At 47.6% G+C, this 22,116-nt stretch overlaps 1 protein-coding gene across 4 annotated transcripts in view; it reads left to right on the top strand.

The window, feature by feature from the left end:
• The window catches only part of CABLES1 (Cdk5 and Abl enzyme substrate 1), a 128,754-nt gene that overhangs the window by 89,326 nt on the left and 17,312 nt on the right, over positions 1–22,116 (top strand). For all 4 annotated transcript variants that reach the window (XM_058692520.1, XM_058692519.1, XM_058692518.1 and 1 more), the window contains 3 exons: positions 16,279–16,375; positions 17,665–17,821; positions 18,962–19,065. In XM_058692520.1, coding sequence (XP_058548503.1) covers positions 16,279–16,375; positions 17,665–17,821; positions 18,962–19,065 — 358 coding nt within the window. The remainder of the gene's footprint in view (positions 1–16,278; positions 16,376–17,664; positions 17,822–18,961; positions 19,066–22,116) is intronic.

The raw sequence follows: 22,116 nt of genomic DNA, 5'->3' as shown, positions 1-22,116 counted from the left end.
AGTGTGCTGGGAAACAGGTGTCTGTCAGTGCCGCAGTCTCCTTGGCTGCTGCTGACGACAAGGCCCTGGATGTTTCAGGAAGATCTGTCATAGGGTTACTGGCAGATTCCGCTGTTCTGCCGGTTGGCCCAGATGAAGAAGCAGAGTGAGTTTGTGGGGTCACAGGACATAACCTTTTACATTTTAGATATGAATAAACTCTTTCAAACTTTATAGATGAGGAAACCAAAGTCCAGTAAGGTTAATTTTCTATAACAAAAAACATAATCAGATCAATTGCAATACCTAACAGAAAAGAGCATGCCTGTTTCTTTCTGCAGCACATTCTACTTAAATACTCACATGAGAAACTCTGCACACCATTCAAAATACTGTAATTTAGTGGTAAGGTGAAGAAGCGATTCTGCTTTTTAAATTTTTCGATGAGCAGACATCTTATTAGTGAATGCCACTTAAACTTAGGATTATTTTTCACTAATTATTGGGAAACCACTGTGCTCAAATAATAAAAGTATTTATGCTAGTAAATTATATACATATATATTTTCCAGTGCTTTAGTTCATGCCTGTAGTAACTAATACCTTTCTGCTGTGGAAAATTCCTTTTATGCTAAGAGTTAACTCTGTGTGACTGGGACACAAATCCTAGAATTTCAGGGCTGGAAAGGACTTCAGAGATGACCTGGCCTGGCCTCGCTGCTTCAGAGCTGGGACCCCTTGGGCATGGGGGCGGATGCCCAGCAGAACCAGCAGCACCAGAACCCTGTACTCCAGCCATCTTAACCTGCTGACTTTGTGGTTTCCAGCCGCCACATTTCTTTTGTGCTTCTGCACGTGGACTGAGCCACAGGCGCCTGATTATGCCAGACACGCGTAAACCCCCACTGCTAAAAGGGATGATGTACAGCTCCAACTTCATCACAAGGAAGTTTTAAAAACAGGAAACTCAGAAGTTCATCCAGTGTGTACTTGAACCTCTTTTACAAGGAAAGCATCTATCAGGATGGCCTTACCTCTTTCTGGTTTTGCTTTCTGGCTTCTCATGCTGCACTGGAGCTTCCCAAGTCTGGCTCTCCTATCTTGGCTCGCCCTGCCTCCCACCCTGACCCCAAAGCTCTGTTCTTGGTTTTCAGCTGAACTGAGCACTTAACTTTGGGCCTTGACATCAGTTGATCAAAGCAGACAGGCCAGTCTTAGGAGAGGTTTTACCATTTATTCATTTACTTATTTGTCCACTCATGCATTTTTTCTACCCCTTGCGGGTGCAAGGCCTTGATCGAGGCTGGGAGGGTGTAGGATGAGGAAGACTCACTCTCTAGGAGCTTATTATTGAGCCAGGAAGCCAGACATGTAAACAACCAATCCAGGACAGCTGGGGAGCCCCAAAGAGGTGCTACAGAGTGCTTTAACTTCCCCCAAATCTTTATCAAGATGCACATTTATATTGAGTCTACTATCAACAGTAAAAAGCCAAGAGTTTGTTATGTGAGTTTCCTTCCCCTTCCCAATACATTGCCATCCCTGCCTGACTCCTGGGTAGAGATTCAGGCAATCCTGCTGCATAGCAGAATTCACTCCTTCACAGAACATGCTGTTTGCCAGGCACACTGTTCTAAGCAGTAGGGATACAGTGGTGCACAGGAAAATGTGTCTTTCCTCGTTACCCTCTAATGGTAGGAGACACAAGGTAGTAAAGACACTGACCATCAGACACAAGAGCAAACAACGAAATGAGTCCTAAGCAGTGTGCAGCTGGAGCATAGAGGAGGGAGTTCAGTGAATTCAGACGGAGGGATCACGGAATGCTCCCCAGAGTTGGCAGCTCTTCATCAAGACATAGAAGCGTGAGGTCTTAGAGAAGTGGGGAAGGACATTCCAGCCTCACCATTGACTTCCGAGGATGTTAGAAGATGGTCTGGCCCCTTAGGAACTTTGGGGGATGTGGTGGGGAGTCTCTGTGATGCTTGGCTTGTTGAAAGAATTTGGTAAAGCCCCAACCAAGTGGGAATCCTGTTGCTGACCGACAGCTAAGTGGTTAGACCTAGGTAGTAAGGGGAAGGGGGTAGGGACAGAAGCGAGCTGTCCTGGGATGTCACTGCCACAGGCCCATCACTCAGCTGCTCCAGGTCTCAGTACAACATGGACGTTTGACCAGACTTTCCAAGGTCCTGCACACGTTGTCATCCTTGTCAGTTTTGCTAATGTGGAAGCTGGAAGTCTGGTTGAACGAGGAGTTTATGAATGAGGTGTGCCATTCACACTTCCCATCCACTAGTGATCAGGTGCTTCTGGAGTTCCCCTCTGAATAATTCTCCATTCAATATTTTTAAATTTGAGATTTTTTTAAAAAGTGCAGGTCTGGTGACCTTGCGGTTTTATTTGGTACATGGTTTCCTGGTGTAGGCTACAAGGACAGGGGCTTAATCAGCTCAGGGTTGAGAACGGTGTGAAATGTTTAGGATCACTTTGCGTGCCACCAGATTTATATTTCCAAGCTGACAATAGGACCACTCACTGTGATTTTTAGAGCTTCTGCTTAACGCGGACTGCCCTGGTTATTTAGCAGCTGCCGCACTCTTCAAGCTGTTTTCCCTGCCTCGATGTATAGCTAAAGGTATTTGAGAAAAGAGCCTATTTTCTTAGGAAGAGCTGATGAGGTCAAGCATTTGTGTGAACAAGATGGAGAAAGTAATGCGAGCTGAAGCAGAAGTCATGCTTCCAGTATCCCAGGCACTGTGCTGAGTGCCATCACGCATCTGCTCATTGAATCTTCGCGACAGCCTCATCAGGTGGGTTCTGGGGTTATCAGTTTGCAGTTACAAGGTTGGGGCAGAGATTGCCCTAGCAGCAGTGCCAAGAGGTAAGAGGGAGGGCAGACAGGCTGCAGGCTCTGAGGTGCTGTGTTCTCTGCTTTGGGGCAGACAGACCCCATAGGTGCGGGTCCCAAAGCACTGACACACAGCTGAGAGCCAAGTGTGTTTTTCTTCACCGTTGTGGCTTGGGGCCGCACTTGCTGGCCCGGAACTAGTGACAAGTGGGCGACACTGGCTGTCTAGTGTGTATCTGGGTGATGGTGGAGGTCTGTGTATGTGCCACAGGAGAGCCACCTCCTGGGGATGCAGTGGTCTTCGTGCTGGTGGGTGGTGACCTTCTGAAGGCTTTAGAGGTTGCCAGTTTACGCTGCAGCCTGGCTCCTCCAAGGCCAAGCCCCCAGCATCTTTGGGTGGAGCCTTGCGTGAAAAGAATTTGTATAATTCCCCTCATCTGAGTGTTCATCCACTGTAGAGTAGGAATGCCCGTGGAGAGTGGGGGGTCACGTAATGCAGGTGTTGACATGGTGCGGACACCCTGGCTGTCTGTGGGGATCACTAGGTCATGACCCTGAGTGCTACTTGCTTACATCTCCCCGGTAGCTACCCAGCCACGGCCAGGTCACCCCACAAACACCACCACTGAAGCGATTTAGGGGCTGGTGAGGGTCTTCTGTCTATATCCTGTGTGGAAAGTGCCTCTCTTTGAGAAAGTATGCTAAGTAGTTACAGTCGAGGACTGTATCACAGCACCAAACACGTCCTTGCAAAAGGGTTGGTGACAAGGCTTTTTAAAAATGAAAAGCTTGGGGCGCCTGGGTGGCGCAGTCGGTTAAGCGTCCGACTTCAGCCAGGTCACGATCTCGCGGTCCGTGAGTTCGAGCCCCGCGTCAGGCTCTGGGCTGATGGCTCGGAGCCTGGAGCCTGTTTCCGATTCTGTGTCTCCCTCTCTCTCTGCCCCTCCCCCGTTCATGCTCTGTCTCTCTCTGTCCCAAAAATAAATAAAAAACGTTGAAAAAAAAATAAATAAATAAAAATGAAAAGCTTGTTTGCTTTCTTAATAATAAGCTCTCTTATTGCTTAAAATACCATTTGATTTACAGAGTTTGTTCACGTACAACACTTGAGGAAATCCTCTGTTAGATAAACAAAGCGCTCCTAATAACTGTCCTTTGTTCCTGCTCTTCTAGTTTAAGAATTCAGAGTCTTGCCTGTCTCATGAACTCACAGTGGCTCTGATGGGCACGGAGGGGTGGAGTGCAGGGTGGGGTACACTCTGACAACAGGATCCTCACTGACTGTTGTGGGAAGGCTGTGGATTGGGGGGAGGGGGCATTCAGAGAATGTTCCCGGAAGACAGAGAAACCAGTAACAACACCCAAGAGCAGCCCAGTAGGAGGCAGTGCGGCTGGGACAGACATGCAGCCACACTCTGGGCTTCTTTCTGTAAAAACCCTGCTGTTTATGCCTCCACCTACACTTGCCAGAAGTTCTGATCCCCACCCCCACTCAATGTTATTTCCGCCTCCAGCCTCCACATGAGGGCTTCTGCTCCGTGGAGCCTCTGCTGCCTTCGAGAGTCTGGGAAATGGAGTGTTTGGCCTTCCTGGGTACTGCGGGCCAGTCGGTGATCTCTGCCGTAGTGGCTCACTGAAGAACCACCTGTGGCCAAACTGAACCTGTGGAGGCCACCAAAGGACTCCAGCCCTAACCCGGTCTCAGTCCCAGGAGGGAACCCTCAGGGAAGTAAGGGGTCCCTCCCCCTCACCCAAACATGCTTCACTGAAAGAAGACGCTCTCAGTGTTTTCAAACAGGCATGTAATTTGTAAAGAGATAGAGGAAAATGGCAAAAGGACCAAAAAGACTTTTGCATTTACCCAGATACTTAACCCATTTCAGCGTTCCTTCTTTCCCAAAGTTCTAAACTTTCCATTGGGTATCTTTTCATTTCATCTTGAAAAAATTGCTCTTCCTGTACTATTTCTTGTAGTACAGATCCATTGCTTCTAGTTTTCTTTTATCTGAAGATGTCTGTTTCACCTTCATTTTGTTTTTTGGTTTTGTTTTTTTTCAATTTAATGAGAAGACCATGTCTAATCAGACTCCATACATGTCCACCCCGCAGGTGGAAGCAGCCTCCCAGCCCTGGGCCCCAGCCTCCCATTCCCTTCCCCACCCCTTCAGTTCTCGCCATCACCGCTGCTGTCTCCTGACCCCAGCCTTCATCTGTGATTATCATTCAGCTGAGAAAAACCCAACCATAGTCAGATATGTGGGAGCCCTTGCACCCTGGACGGTTCTACTCTTGTCTACTTGTCATTTTTCTGACTCACAGCTTATCACCCCTGCTTAAAAGCCTCTCAGGATTTTCTAGACTAGTCGGCATATAGAGGGCCTTGGGCTGGCCTCAGTTCTCCTGTCTAACCCTTCTTCCCATGGCCTCTCTTGGCCTTAACAAGATGCCTGGCTGCGTGTCAGGTTCTTCTTGCCTTTGGGGCTTTTATATATTTGGTGCAAAGTTTGAAAGACTTCCTGCCCCTCACCCCATTTAAGCTTCTTACTGAGATGGAACTCAGATCTCGCCTCCGGGCAGCTTTCTCAGGCCACCCTCACGGTCTTCCTAATGCCCCATCTCAAAGCCCTGCTAAGAGCCCACTTGTGTTCCATGGTACCTATAGGCCTGTCATAGCACTTAACAAATATATTTTAACAACTTTGTAATTTGTCCTCATCCTGCTTGAAGGTGTGGGTTGTGTCTTAGTTCTCAAGGCCTCTCTAGCACTTCAATGTGCATAGTAGACACTCTGTAATTGTTGAATGAATGAGTAAAAACAGTATGTCTGAGGACTGTGTCTCTGGGCTTTTGAGAATGGCTAATTTTATGAATGTATCGTTGTGCCAAAAAACGATGGCCAGATTGGCTGCTTCAGCAGGAGCAAGTACTCCCTGGAGTCCTCACCTGGCACCCCATCCCTGTTGGCAACTTGATAGAAATGGTGGTGCTGGATGGGCAAGGAGAAGGAGGGGCCTGGAAGGTGCCAAGAAGGATGATCTGTCATGGATCTCTGGGCCCTGCTTTTCTGCAGGTGATGACCACATCCACAATGAAAGTTGCTAAGCCTACAGTGATAAAAGAGGTGTCAGGATACAGGTGCTAAGCCCCAACCAGGTTCCCTCACCTGACCTACCCGGCCAGGTGACTCCTCCACATGGTAGCCTCGCAGTCTGGGCAGTTCTTATTGGCTTCACCAACACCATGGATCACTCCTGCTGTGCTGCTTGAGTTGCTCACAGATACTCAACACTCTGAATATTGAACCCAAGAATGCCAAGGGCCTTTTGCTGATGTCCCACTTGGTCTGCCCAAGCCCCATCAGAGTTCCCTGGCTTTTAGCTGGCTTGCTTATCTAGCCCGTGATCAACATGTGATTTTCCTTTTGTGTTTACTGCTCTTGCTTAAAGCTTAAACCAAGGACATCTTTGGTTTGACTTTTGCGTAGAGTTAGAAGGAGGTGGTTTTCCCTGGCCCAGTACTCCCAGGCAGTGGGGAGCTTCCTCTTGTCTCTGGAGCCCCTTTCCATGTCAGGTAAAGTGAAGCTCTTGCCTTGGTCCTTCTCCCCACCACCCACACTTTCGCGCGTGCGCACACTCTGGTCCTCACTGTCCGGCCTTTTCTGGGGACCAGCATGGCCATGTCTAATCACGTGCACATGTTAGGAAGATGTCAGGATTTGCTGGCATGCTTAGATTGAAGACTGGTTACAGGCTGCACTAACTCCTTTCAGGTAAACTGCATTTGAGTTCCATTAATCATGAATAGGGGTGGATTTTTACTCATAACAGCAGGCCTACGGGCTGAGTTTAGTGAGCAAAAACCACTTGTAAGGGTGTAGAAGCCCTTTCTGGTCATAAGGGCATTGCCTCTTCTCTGGGTGTCCCCAGGCTAACTCACCAAAGGATACCTGACACCAGGTAATGCCTTTTCTCAGAATTCAATGGCAAGGAGCACCCTTAAACTCCAAAGATGTACCTTCAGAGCTAGAAGGAACTTGGAGACTGTTCAGTCCTGTGGTTTTCAGACATTTTGCTGAAGAAACCGCTCCTCCAATACAAGTTTACACAAAATGCCAATAAATAGCTAACCACAGAGTTACTCCAGAAGAGTGGGTGAGAATGAGGATCCCACTCACTTTTACTCTGTGCTTCATGGTCCCATTAGGAAAACCACAGTCCTTATCTAACATCCCTGCCTTTGGTGCCGGTGGGCATCTGAAGCCAGGGAGCATAGGTTGTGTTTGATGGAGATGCGGTCAGGCAGAATCCTCGGTCCCTGCAAATTAACTTGCTTTGCTGATCCCAGGCTTCCTCATCTGTAAAAGTGGCTATGATGTCAGCTTTAGAGTTTTGAGAGTATTAAATGAAATATTACATATGAAAGCTCTGAGCACCCTGCCAGGCTGTAGTAGATACTCGTTAAATGTTCACTTTGGTTCTGTTCTGTCCAGTCACAGAGCTATTTCATTGTTCTTCCTAAATCTGCCCCAACACAGCAAATCTCAGTCCGATTCGTGATGAGTTCATCAGCGCTTTGTTTCTACGAACGTAAGGGATTCATCTTCAGATCTGCTTTCATTTGGTCTTTAAATTGTTTTCCTCGGTGGTTAACTGCTTATTTTTAAAAAATCTAGAATGTATGTAAAAATAAAAGGAAGGTAAAAATTATTGAGCCTTAGCTCCTAAACAAAACCTTCATTAACATTTTGGTTTATTTCCTTCCAGTCTTTTTTTTCTTTCTTTCTTTCTTATCCCCTAGTGCATGTGCTTGTATGGAATATGAAGAGCTGATTGTTTTGTTTTGATCTTCCCGGTGGGAAGAAGCTTTGCCACATCCCACCTTTCAGAACAAGCTATCAGAAGCTGGTCACTGGGAAGAGGAACAGATGTTACGCGTCTTTTTCACTATAACTGTAACATCAAACCTTCCCATAGCTGTAAACACCCTTCTCAGATTAAGCTTGTAAATTATACTATTTTCTGGGAAGAGTCCCAGCCTTAAACCAGCTCTTCTTCTTTCAATCAACAGTTTGCCAAGGCCCGACTGAGTCTTTTTGCCTTTTATCCACATGAGTCACTGCCTTCTCTTTTCGTGTGGATCTGTGGTTTGGCTTGGCAACCTTTTGCTTACAAAATGAATTGCAAGCAAGTTTCCCGACTCTCTTAAGTAGGCAGACCCCACTTGATAAACCACTCATCCACATCTCTACCTAAGACCACTGCCCCTCCATTTGTGCCACCAGCCCTGTCCCCTTGGACTGCTTTGCCATCACCATGGGGCCAGAAGCTGCAAAGGAATTTATGGGTTCAGAAGTAGAAAGCAGGAGGGGTGCCTGGGCGGCTCAGTAGGTTAAGCTTCCAACTTCGGCTCAGGTCATGATCTTGCGGTTGGTGAGTTCGAGCCCCGCATCGGGCTCTGTGCTGACAGCTCAGAGCTTGGAGCCTGCTTTGGATTCTGTGTTTCTCTCTCTCTCTCTCTCTCTCTCTCTCTCTCTCTCTCTCTCTGCCCCTGCTCTCACACAAAATAAACATTAAAAAAAATTTTTTTTTAAATGAAGTAGAAAGTGGGAGAGACTGTGAAAGACTGGAACAGCTTAGGAGTAAGGATCCTGGGGTCCTGAGAAGGAAAAGGAGGTTCAGAGAGAGAGGTAGAAAGAATGCAAACTTGACCCCCTTTACAATGTCACTGAAGGTTAGTCCCAAATGAGGAAACCAAGAGGGAGACAGCTTTTTCCTATTTCTTCACCCTCTTTCACCCTCTGACCTGTTGCTCCTACAACCAGAGTTCTTGCTCTTACTATGGGGCTAGTTTGGTGACATTAGAGGCTAAAAGAGCATTGTGTGGGCCATCTCCATTTGTAACATCACGTCCGTGGGAAAATACATTCCAAGTTCCAGATGGCCAACTCAAAGGCTTTGGAACACAATCCATTGGTGAGTGAGAGACTACAGGCATTGTATTGGGGGCCAGTCCCAGGACTATCTCTGTATATGGGGACTGACACAAATGCCCAGATGTACTTTATTTCCTGAAACATACAGACATCATTAGGTATTTCTGTATGTACAGATCTGATCAGGAGGTAGCAGTGAATCCAGTTAACTTGTGACTCAGGGTTATGTAAAATAATCAAAATAGATGATTCCAGCTTGATGATGATGTGTGTAGGAACAGACCCATTCATATAACCTGATTGAATATATATATTATCTGAATATAACAGACCTGATTGAATGATAATCTCTGGATTCTCCTACAGATGTATCTGAGACCATGTGATAAAGCAAATGGCTTCCCAGTGGAGCACAAGGTATCTCTGGGAGCATGTTTTAAAATAGCAGTGCCCACGTGATATTTGCTTATGTCTTTAGCTTTTGTCATGGGGACATTTCAGATGAGGTCATCTTCTTGGGTCTGTTTCCTGAGCGTTGATTGTTTTGTGACATACAAAACCACTTCTTCTGAGAGAGGGCCTCCAAGCCTAAAAGCCTCCTCCCTGGCTCTGGCCTATCCCCCTCCTTCCTCCCTACCCAGTTTCCCCCAGAACGGCTCTTTTCATTGTGGAAAATTACACACTCACAAATTGTGTTTCTTTGCTCACACCAACCATATTCCCACACACAGACATATTCTGGAATGAGCTCATGGATGAATCATGCCGTTATCCGGCTGTTTATAGGAGCTGCCATTAGACGAAGATTTTGGTGTAAGCTACATTAAGGCCCCTTCATTGTCTGCCAGTTACCCTTGGGGGATGGCTTATGGGTGAAGTGCTGAGTGTGAGGGGCAGGACTTGTAGACTAAAAGCTGCTTTGATTTCACTTTTTCCTGTCAGCCCTGGGCTTTGTTCCATTGACTCTGAACTATGGTGGTGTAACGTTCAGCTCTGCTACAAGTAAGCAGACTCAATCCAAGATGGCAGCTGTATTTTATCTGAAGAGGTGAGAAATAGGATTTCTTAAAAGATGATAAATGTTTTTATATCACCGGGTTCCAGCGGATGCGTAATCTCTTAATTAAAATTAGCTCACAAGTGGTATTTCTTAATCCAGCTTTTAAGCTTTACTCTCTGCAGCAAATCTCTCTCTTTTTTAAAAGGATCTGGAAATCCTATTAATATTTAATTGGTTTTTAAATTATTTATGCATCAAAGCGTTCAACCTGTTGTTGTTCCTTAAAGAGCGAGTGCCCAATGGTGTTTTTGTCTGGCATTACAAGGTCTCGAGTTTAGAGCGCCATTAGAGAAATGATCACAAGTGGAGGTTGGGCCATCTTGGAAGCTGGAAGCCCTGGAAGCTAGTTAATTGGATTACGCACACATTTCCACTTCCCAGGTGTTAAGTATTTAAATCATATCTTTTTTTATTAGGAGTAATATTGGTTTGCTAATCACATGCTCCTTTAGGAAAGGGCCTTAACCTTGAACTTCTTGTTATCTAACAAGGAATCTTGTTTGATCAGTTGCATGCATTACTGCTTCGTGAGCATCGGTAATGGGAGATCATTTTACCTGTTACACGGGATGAAATCAGGACTTGGGACATTGTGAGGTTAATAACAACCTAGGTAATCCCCTTTGGGCACCAGGATATCTAGATTGGCCATCTGCTCTGACCAGATGATTCCACAACTGCAAAATCACACTCATCCACTCTTTGCTGTGGGAGCCAGAACAGAGACAGGTCCAGGGGGTTTCCAACCACGAAGTCATAGGCTTTTGAGGAGAGCTACATTAAAAGAATTGTGGGGCCATCCTGTGAAGAATAGGGCTCCACTCCACAAGAACCAACCTATATTTCTGCCCCTTGCTGAAGGGTAGAACTGTTGCCTGGCTGTCTCCCCAGATGCATTTTCATCTTCTGTTTTCATCCCCTCCCCCATCTTCTGTGAGCCCCTGCCCTGCCCCCCTTAAACCATCTCCCATCCACCCCCAGTGGCCAGACTTTGTAAGAAAACCTTTGTGCTGGGTTTTCAAAGTGTTGTCTGTTGCCTACAGCCTCTGCGAAAGAAACTTGAATGGATGAGAAATGAGCTCTTACAGCTAAGTAGGTCTGAGCTGTAGCGTCACTCAGGCCTATGGAAGAGAAGAAAACAGACCCTTGCATTGTCCGTGGTTCCTCACCACTGGCTCTGTTAGTGCATCTGCCCACATGAGATCCTTTCCTACGACCTGACTGACTAACCATGTTCATCTCTGAATACAAGCTATAGCATTTAAACCTTAATGCACACAATTTTGGATAGTATCCATATAGGGTATTTGAACTTGTCTCTATTCCATTTTTAGAAGGAGGTGGAACATAAGTAAATTAATATTTGGACTCTGGATGTATCTGGGAAAAATAATCTTCCAGGCTTTTCAGAGAAACTGGAAAGTCCAACTTCAGTTTGCTTTTAATTACTTACAGCTGCAGCTCCGTGTTAATTCAGTTCTGTCTCCTGGTACTGGAGGGTTCATGCTGGCTTTTGAGCCAGACTGTTTTCATACACCATTTTAATGAGAATTCAGAACAATGATCTTAGAAAACATCAAGATTTTATCACTACTCCCTAGGACTTTTGCCTAATTCTTTTTCACTGGAGTTTTTTACAGATTCTTTTTGGATGAACCAGCAACACTGTTCAGAGTTCCTTTTACAGAAAGGCAACTCTTCCTGGCTCCCCAAACAGTGGGGCTTCTTGGGTCATAGGTCTCTCATTTGCTTCACACTCACATGTGAGTCCTGAGCAGTTACTTTGTCTGTAAATTAGGTGGCACGATGTGAAATCGCTATGTACGTAGGTCAAAACGGGCAAGCAACAGCATTTTTGTATGGCTCATGTTAATACAAGATTTCAGCAACTCTTACGAGAGCACTTAGCTAAGGAACCTAGAGAAGTTTGTCAGCCTCTTTGTGAAAGCCGTCTTTTGTCAGTTGCCACGAGTCTTGCTATATAGAAATTCAAAAGCCAGTAAAAGAAACCAACATATTGAAATCACTTACACGAGATGTGGATGTCATGTTCCATGGACATGCCACTATGCAAGCAGATGTGTGCACGAGTGTGCTTCTAATTCAGTTCCACCAAAGTGGCAGTCCTGAAGTTAGCGACAACCTCATCTTGAACCTGAGCCAGAAAAAATGCGAAAGCATGCCCTCAACCGCTGCCGTGAAGCTATCAATTTTCTGGAGCGGTTGTGATATTTATTACCATGTGGGTGAAGTTTTGAAGTTCAAATGGAGCAGATAGGAGTGTACCAGATGTGGTGTGCAGGAAATGCCTCATTTCTTCTTAAAAAAAAAAAAAAAAAATCTACTTAATATGAACAGCTGGCCCATCCCCCACACCCCAAGGCTGAAAGGAAATTAAAAGATAATTATCACTGGGCATCCTCCTTTCTCCCCACCAGGATGTGCAAAGGACCTAGAGTCTTTTGTAATGCCTCGGATTTGGGGAGCACCACTGCTCATTGTTCGCGAATGTGCTTGGTGTTGCTGAAACCCTTATCACCCCATCCTCATGGCCTTCGAGGCAAAAGGATGTGCTGCTGTGTGCCCCACATATGATGTGCATCTGATCACAGCCAGGAGCCCAGTTCCCAAGGTGCTGGAGTGCAGGGTGTGGGTCCCCTTTGAACTTGGGTCCCATAATCCTTTCCCTCCCCACTGAGGGTAATCCTGTGCTGGCTCCCATCTGCAGGGTCCTGCCTCTTTCCCACCCCTTCTGGGACACCTGACACCATCTCTCCTCAGTGAGCTGGGGCCTGGGAAGTAAATATCCTGAGGCAGTGGCCAGGCCACTTGTGGGAAGGCTTACTTGGTCCAGTACTGGAGCTGCTAGCCATGTTCCCTTGCTAGCTAGCTATTTGAATTTAAATTAACTAAAATAAACAGTTCAGTTCCTCAGTCAACTCATCACACTTCAAGCACCCAGTTGCCACAGAGAGCTAGTGGCTACCGCATCAGACCACGCAGACAGGATGTTTCCCTCACTGTAGGAAGTGCTATTGGACAGAGCTGGTCTACAGTGAGTAATGTGTGTTTTTTCTAGGAACAGTTGAGGTTGGATCTACTACTCTCCTGACTTGTTTTCCGACTCTGCTTGGCTTTGGTTATTGACAAAGGAGAATGGTAACAAGCGAAGGGTGGTGGGCAGGGATGGCTATGGTGAGCAGACTCACACACTCTCTAGAGATGGGTTCCTGTGGTTAGGTGTGGTGGGGCTTTGCCTGTTGCCCTCTCTCTCCCATGTTGTCCAGAGTGTCCTGAGGTATTGGAATAATCACCGGGTCTAAGAATCCCTGTTTAAATCTTTAAATGGGTTTTGGGATTTATCTCCTAAGAGGAATCTTGGATTTTATGTGAGCACATAAAATTTAATGTGTGTTGTAGCTCCATTTCCCTTGGGGGTGGCATCGGCAAGGGGAGCGTGGTTTGAGCGTGGCTGGTTTGATTCTGTGAACTGGGATGTGTACGTACAGCAAGGAGGGGGCCCGCTGGCAAAGGCAAGGCTGTCCAGGGAATCAGGAGCCTGTGAGCAAATTGAGACTGATGTTAAGGGACATGATAGACAGCCATGTCCCATGCCATCTGTATAAATGAGCACTGGTAAGACAGCAAAGAGCCAGACCGCCTGGCTTCTTAAGTCAATACTACACATCAGACATGGTGTAGACAGGATACAATCATGGAATGAGCCCCTGTCCCTGCCTGCAGCCAGAGCACTCTTAAAATGGGCATGTTTTGTCATCCTCATTTCTTTCTGTTTTCTCACCCCATAAAGATAGGCCCTGCTTTTAAATTAGTTTCAGCCCTAAATAACATTCTCTGTCTGGCAAAATAGAAACAAGGAAACAGTTGTTTGGGAGTTGGGAATTTGAGGCACGTGCTTGCTGGGTTGTGCTCTGGGCAAGAAGGAAGTCCCGGAAGCGAGCTGTAGATCCTTTAATAAGACACAAGGCGCTGCTGTCTTTGTACCCACTTGCCTCCTGGGCTACCGCAGCCATCCCTTCTCCTTGCCCACCATGGCTACTTTTGCCTTGGTTGCCTGGTTCAGGTTCTTGCTCTGTAGGCGTTTCCCTTTGTTAGTGCAGGCATCATCTCTGTCCATCGTTTGAGGAAGCCTGAGAGACAGCCTGGATGGCTCACGTAGGAGGCAGGGCGGAAGGGCAGGTGGTCTCTGGCGTGTGCCATCCCAAGGTCCTGGTGGCCTCGCTGAGCCCCACTCTGCTTCCACCTGCTTGCTTGGTCCTTCCAGCTGCCGATTTGAGGTCAGAGACTAGAATGCAGGTCACTGTTCGCTTGGCATGTTTATAAAGTGATGTGACCTAAATCATCCTGGACGCCTTGGCCCTCAGTGAGCATGTTCCCCCCCGCAGAGAAGGTGCCCCTGGGAAAAGGCAGGTACATCCCGAAAGGACTCCCATTGCTCAGAATATTTTTGGAGCTCAGGACGGGATGATGTGCACCTTCTGACAAAGTGTTTACAGTTCTGTATGTTAATGTCCTAATTCTGCACCATCCCTAAGGGGTGAGTTTGAGGTCTGAAATTACCCGAAGTCATTTACAGTCAAATCTGGCTAGTAGGGTATGAGGGTGGGAGGGGGCATTCTGATTCAAGCAACAGTGTTCAGAGCAAAAATATATATGAATATAAAGCTTGAAGATTGGGAAGGTTGGTTATTTGCCTTTTTTTTTTTTTTTTTTTTTGGTAAGACTTTATCAATTTCCAAAGGGGCTCCAGAGAGTTTTGAACATGGCAATACCATGGCATCCCAAGGAGAGTACCTTTATTCCCCTATGTATGTATATGTATATTTTTTTAATTTTTTCCCCTAATGTTTATTTCTGAGAGAGTGAGAGAGACAGAACACAAGCAGGGGAGGGTCAGAGAGAATCCAAAGCAGGCTCCAGGCTCTGAGCTGTCAGCACAGAGACCGATGTGGGGCTCGAATGCACGAACTGTGAGATCACGACCTGAGCCGAAGTCAGACACCCAACTGACTGAGCCACCCAGGTACCCTGCAATATTTAAAAAATGCAATATTTGATGCAAATTTGGGCTATTTCTTTTACAGCTGTTAATCAAGCTTTCGTTATAAGGTAGGGTTTTAGAGCTAGTGATTGCTCAGCTAAATCAGAAAATGCCTGTTTTCCTTCACAGAAGGGGACGTCTCTTGTCTCTCTTCCCCTCACTCACCCGGCTCCCTCTCTTTTTCTTTGATTTCTTGATCTTTGGCCTGGAGAGTCTTGCCTTTAACATTTTTCTCTTGCTTAGTTTGTGGAAGACAGCCCCTGAATATGGTGCTTCTCTCCAGGCCACACAGCAAGAACACTACCAGCCTGAGGTGGCTGTGTATAACAAGCACCATAGACACAAACTGGAAGTCCTTCCCAAATGTGGCTGTGTTTTAGAATCCCGTGGGAAGTGTTTAAAACTGATACCCAGGTTGCACCCCATTCCAACTGAAACAGAATGTCTGTGGACGGGAGCCAGGCAGTGGTAGTTGGTCAGAGAACTCCAGGTGATTCTAATCTGCAGCCAAGTCTGAGGACTACTGTAAGGAGGGGGACTGACCTTGACAATGTGAGCAGTTAACGCCTGAGCATAACCGCAGCCAGCTTGTCTCGCATCTTTTAGGCAATGTGATGTACTGGAAACAACACTGGATGCAAAACCAGTCTCTACAACATACTATCTTGTGTCTTGGCAAGCTACTTAACCTACTGTGGGCTTCGTCTTTCTCATCTGTAAAATAAGATCGTAGCAATACCTTATAATAAGATCATTTTAAAGAATGAAAGATGGTGTGTGGAAGTCTTGGTAAATTGGGAAGTGCTGTATAAATGCTTGTTGTTAATACTGGAGATGATTATTTTACAGAAAAATACTCACTTCTTAGGTCCCTTGGTGAGATAGCTAGGGTGACTATGGTGGCATTAATTCCTTCATTAATGCAGTAATAATGAGAACTGTTGAGACACGAATTTATTAACTCCCATCTAAAAAAGGGGGCGGCAAGGAGAGGAGGTCTCCCCCAGCTTTAAAATGAATCCAGCAGCGGGAGCCCAAGAGAACCATTGTCCCACCATACCCAGAGATTGCTGTCTAGCTTCCAGTAGGATGACTCTCAGCAAAGGGGCCTTGTGCAGCAGAGAGGGACATCAGTGGTCCATCGGCTTCTGAAACTGACTTTCATCTTCAGGCTTTCTGTTTGATTGGATTTCATTTATGTCAAAGTGGATGAACCAAGGTAGAACTGCCCTCAGTATTGCTAATGGGCCTCAGAGGCAGGACAAAGGGACATGCTGTTGGCCAGGGCCTGCTTGGTCATTTTTGTCAGTGTGACTGTGGTGTCGTGTATAGTAAACATCATCATGGCTCTTTTGGGTACACACCAAAGCATTTTTTCTTGGGCTTGTCCTTCCCAGGGATTTGAAGTTGGATGGAGGGAAACAGTCAACAGGTGCCGTGAGCTTGAAAGAGATCATTGGCCTTGAAGGCGTGGAGCTGGGAGCTGACGGGAAGGTAAGGCTTTCTGGCTTCCACCCAGCAGGTTTGTGCCGACACCTCCAGGGTTGGGAAGCAGAGGCAGCGTGACAGACAGGGACCCTTGCTCGTGGTGGAGGAGCCGAGTCTGGGGCCCCTTCCTGGTGGGTGATGCCAGCCCAGACCTGTTCCCCTAGCGTGCATGTGGAACCCTGCCTCCCCCCACCCCCGAGCCAGTGATGAAATAGCAGCACGTGTATTTCTCCTCCAGCACAGTTTATGATGGAATCCATGATACTGACCACTGTCTCAGACAAGCACACCTGTGCCTCTTCTGGAATGGAGTGACGGGTGGTTTGAACATGCATTAACTGATGCTGTCAGCCAGCAGCATTCTTGCTACTAGAAAGTTTGCAGGGGCGGGGAAGAGGGCTTCCTGTGGTCCTGAGAAGCTGAGTCTGTCAGCCATAGTGAGCACCTAGCAGGAGGGCTGTCACATTCCTCCCTGTCCACGACCCAGTGAGTGAGCTGCTGGGTGGAAGCCTGAGGAGTGAAGGCTGAAAGATGAAGTTGACCTTTTGGTGCTCGATCCAGGTGGTCTTTGTAAGCGCTTCAAAAGCCTGTTTGTGGAGACAGTGCAAGTATTTGGGGAAGCTGTCTCAGGGTAGCTGAAGCTGCTGGGGCAGCACATGACCTCCCACAGCCCCTCTCCCGGAACAACCGGTCCCCACTGTGCCCAGACGACATCAGCCCCGAGCCACAAGTAGGCGTGCATGAGGTGCACTTTTCCAAGCAGGTGAAACAAAAAAACACTTGTTCCATCTCCATTCCTGAAGTTTGAGTGCTCACCTGGGAATGAGAGAGGTGAGCTAGAGACAAGCATCAGAGATCGCATCTGCCAAAAGAACGTACAGGAGGCCACAGCCCTTTTATCAGAGACTCTTGGAGCCTGACGTGTTTTGGAATTCCGTACTTGGTGGGTTATTAAAACTCGTGTGCTGTTCAGAAAAAAACAGCCATGTGTGGTATGTGCCTCCTGTATTACACAACATCCCAACAGCTTCTGGGATGGTTACCAAACACTAATATTTCTGTTATAGGACATGAGCATTCACCCTAAGTACAATACATTTAAACTTTTACCTAGCCTTAAGTCAGTTGAGTTTAGGTTTTGGCACCAATAAATGCCAAAAACAAATTTCAGGTCTCCTTGGGCAGAGCTAAGAATATGGATGTGAACTTGGTGTGATAACTTAGCTTGGTCAGGATGCAAACCTAACATTGTCTGGGAATAATCCATTTTGTCCATTTTTATCTTCACCTTTTAGACTGTTTCTTACACCCAGTTTCTGTTACCCACAAATGCCTTCGGAGCCCGGAGAAATACCATAGACTCCACCTCCTCCTTCTCCCAGTTCCGTAACCTGAGCCACCGCAGCCTGTCCATAGGACGCGCAAGCAGCACCCAGGGGAGCCTCGACACAGGTAACCTTGGGCCGGGCTGGCCCCGGGCAGCGCGTGGTGGAAGGTGCCTCGGTGCGCAGTGTGCGTGGGTCTCTCTGTGTGCAGACTGGAGGAAGCATGCCTCTGGAGCGTGAGCTCATCCCACGGGTGACATGACTTTTGGGCAAGCCCGATTTCAGGCCATGCGTGTGGCCATGCGGCCAGGCCATAGGGGAACCCCACCATTGAGATATTTCAGCCACTGACTCTCAAGCTCCCACAAGGAGAAATGCCATATGCTGTATCATGCAGATATGGCTGGACCCACCCCGCTCCCTTCAGCCTCTCTACCACTCAGAGATAATCTACCAACTTATCTCAACCTGGTTCTTGCCTGTATTTTCACAGTGTTCAGATTTGGCTTTTTCAATTAATGGGCCAGAAACACAGGATCAGGTGTGAGAACTTTGTGAGTCTCGTGGTGGGTGAACTAACATGGCCTGTGAAGGAAGGCTTGCTTGCTTCCAGCTTGGCCTCCACACCTCCGTAAGAAGTGAACAAGGGAGAAAACTGTATGAGGCAATATTATTTCCACTCTTGGAGAAACTCCAGGTGAGCCAGAAGTTCCTCAGGCCTGCCCAGGTGCTGAGCTTGGCCATACTGTCCTGGTGTATCCACCGACTCTGGCCACGTACGGCTGTTTGCACTGGCACCTGCTCTTGTCTGTGTTTGTACAGACATGGTGGCCTGCCTGGAGGCGCTCACACCACAAATGTGCTGCTCACATGGCACCACTGGAGGTACCAATTCGATCTGCAGGTTTAGCAAATGCATTTTTTTAGTGCCACATTTTGTGATCTCATTGCTTGCTGTATCTTTCACGCCCATTGAGGTTTTGTGCTCTCCCAGGTCAGGGAGATTCATACATAATTTTCTAAGGTGGAAAACCTGTCACAATGGAATGTTAAGTATTTGGTGAACCCTTTTGCAGGGGATACAGTTCATTGGCATGTAGAGACGTCTCCTGCGGGTCAGAGTGTGCGATGTGACTCTGGGCTAAATGGCCTGAGGCCAGCCTTGCATCGGTGTAACTTTGTACTGGGCGTTTGCACTCCCCCTGTACCCCGCCTCTGCTTCTGAGAGTCTGGGGCCCCTATTGATCATTTTGTGTGTGATCCTTAGGTAGTGACCTGGGAGACTTCACGGACTATGACCCAAATCTCCTGGATGACCCCCAGTGGCCTTGTGGCAAGCACAAGCGAGTTCTGATCTTTCCTTCATACATGGTGAGTAGCGGGGGAGAAACAGTCCGTTTTGCTCACCCCCTCTGCCTCTGAGGAGTAGCTTGGAGGTGATATTCTCACCCTAACAGATGGCTGCTCTCTGGGGTAGGGGGGCTTGTTCAAACGCTGGTTGGCCAGGGAAGCTTCTTGAGGTCTCCCCAGTGTGAGCTGCTTACGGAAGGACCAGCACGGGCTGGTCACCTGGCCTGTGTACACCACTTTGGCCCCCAGCTCGGTGCTGGGGACCTCACCTTTGAGGGGACACAACTGAGCTTATACATTCGTAGGCCCCACTAGGGGAGGACCAGGCCCATCAGGCTCAGCTTTGTCTGGAGATCCATGGTGACTGGAGGCCTCCATGTGCACTCCGAGCAAACGTTTGGCACTGGGCTCCCGATGACAGAATTATCTCCTGGGAGAGTGAAGGTAGGACAATGTGGGCGTTAAATGCAAAATCTTCCCTTGCCATTTTTACTTCATGGACTCTTCCTGTTTTTCCCTTTGTGTAATTTCGGTTTCTGCTTTTGGCTGACCACCATTTCCCACCACTTGGGCTGCCGTTTCTCCAGACACCAGTGGGGCCTGATGGGGTCGTGTGTCCTTTCTTGGGGCGGACTTGCCCCAGCTCAGCGGCCGGCAGATCCTGGGCAGCTGTGGGAGGAGGAGAGAGCTGGGCTTGTGGGAAACCTGCCACGCCAGGCCTGCCACACACATCGGGTGGGAGAGCACTGACCCGGAATGCCCCTGCTGCCTCCCTGATGGGCCCAGATGGGGCGGGCACAGTTCACAACACCCGGCTCTGGTTCCCTTGTTCCTCCACCACCCTTGTTGCTCTCCACGGCCTTAACTTTGGGAGCGAGCAGAGGGTCCTTCTTCTATTTTGGGCTCATGGTTCTGTAAAAGCAAGGGCCAGGAGCCCATTTACTGAATGAGCCCCTGCACACGCGCTCTGAGCTGAGAGTTCTCAGCAGTAGCATTCCACGCTCCAGCCTCTCCTTCTCCCCTGAACGTTTGGCAAGTGGCTGACATCAGAGGAACAGCAGGCAGAACTCGGGACCTTCCCGGGGGCTTTCCAGCATATATCCTATTCTAATACGCTGTGCTGAGTCTGAATGAATTACCAGAGGTACTTAGTTTAAAATTGCCCATTTCTTACTCTCCCATCCTCTTTCCCCACCTCCTAAACACAGAAAGCAAGACCAGAGCCATGTGTAATTTTTATTCCACTCTATGACCTGTTAAGATTAATACCTCTTGGGGCACCTGGATGGTTCAGTTGGTTGAGCCTCTGACTCTTGATTTCGGCTCAGATCACGATCTCACGGTTCATGGGACAGAGCCCCATGTTGGCTCTGTGCTTAGAGCGCAGAGCCTCCTTGGGATTCTCTCTTCTCTATTTCTGCTCCTCCCCCGTGCTCACACTCTTTCTTTCTAAAAATAAACTTAAAAAAAAAAAAGATGATTTACTTCTTTTACAAAGCCAGAGTTTATTCATGTAAGCTAGCCCACAAGTGTGTAATAATAAATTATCAGAATCACCGCCCTAATGTTAAGGAGGGAGCAACTGAAACGCCATGGCTTGTGTAAGACTAAGATTCTTTGTTCACTGCTTTTTATTCACTAAGTGACGGGGCTGGAAACTGTGGTTCGGGGAGTTTGAGTGAGGCTGTCATAGTTGCCAGACAGGAAGTGGGGGCCGAGGCTAGAACTCCTGGCTTGGTCCTCTTCTCACTTGGCCTGTGACCCCCATGTCCCTCAGCAGTCAGTGGCAGAACTGCTGACCTTGGAGTAGGGCATGAAAATGGTTCTTTGGGCCAACAGGTTACCAGATTTCTAGGTAACCAAGAGAATAAGAGGGGGGCACTATTTTTGATTGACCTTGGGGTTTGGTAGGAAGCTCTTTTCTAGATCATGTTCTGTCTGGTGATAACATTGACCTTTCCTTCTACAGGCCTGGTGTCAGGCTGGTACTACATCTTCTTTTCTTTAAATGATTTCACTGTGAGCTTTAAGGTTCTGGGCCACAGTCTACATTTGCGTGCCTGTGCACACAGATGATTTTTCGTCCTTGGACGGTGTGCCAGATGATTCGCCAAGTCAGCATATACGTCCTATCCTCCTTGTTTTATGTTCCCAACTGGCTCATTTTTCATTTCACCACGTTGAATCTACAGCCTGTGCTTCCTGTAACAGTACACGTTTTAGAGAACGAAATTGCTTGTGAGCCGCATTTCCTGGTCAGCTCCATAAGATGTACGTCTCCTACTCTGGCCACAGATATTGGTACTTTGATAAAATGTGGGGCATTTGCTTTCCAGCATAGTCCTCTGTCACTGATGTGCATGTCATGTGTTACAAAGAGCCTCAGACTGGCTCCCAGGAAACTTCCTGTCTAGAAGCAGGCATGGAATAGAGCTGTTTCACATGCAGCGAACTTGCACGAGTTAAGTGCGAGGGTTTTGTTTTTGATTCGTGTTGGTTTGCTTGAACTCATAGAATTTGTCCATTCAGCCAATACTGACTGAGGCCCTACTATGTGTCAGGCCAGGTGCTCCCTTACATAGTGTTTTCATCAACCTTCTAGTGGGTGGGGAAGTCAGGCAGTGAACAAGTAGACAAGTCACTGCAGTCAGGAGGAGGGTGAAGAAAAGTGGTTAGGAGATGATGGGGGCAGGGTTGGGGGGTGGAGGTTGGAGGCTGGCCTGCAGGAAGGCTCCCCTGAGGACATAGCATTGAAGGGGAGTGTGAGGGGTAAGAAGGAGCAGCCTTGCCAGGCCTTGATGGGAGGGGCCCATGCACAAGACTGTCATGTGAAGGGGTGGAAGAGAGCGAGTGTATAAAATCAAGATTTTTAACAGTAAAAGTCACTGTCCTTCCCTCTACGCACATGCACATACATGTACACTCCCACACACGCACAGGTGGAGAAGGCAGGCCCATAGATGATGATCCTCACAGACGTTCCATACCTACTCGACCCCAGGCACAGGGAACTGTGCTTGTAATGGGCTCTGGCTACCAGGGTAGACAGAGGTATAGGGTTACTTGACCCAG

Source organism: Neofelis nebulosa, chromosome 11 (genome assembly GCF_028018385.1).
Source record: "Neofelis nebulosa isolate mNeoNeb1 chromosome 11, mNeoNeb1.pri, whole genome shotgun sequence".
NCBI lineage: Eukaryota > Metazoa > Chordata > Mammalia > Carnivora > Felidae > Neofelis > Neofelis nebulosa.
Note: the sequence above shows the minus strand (reverse complement) of the source record. Positions and strands in the feature narration are given on the sequence as shown.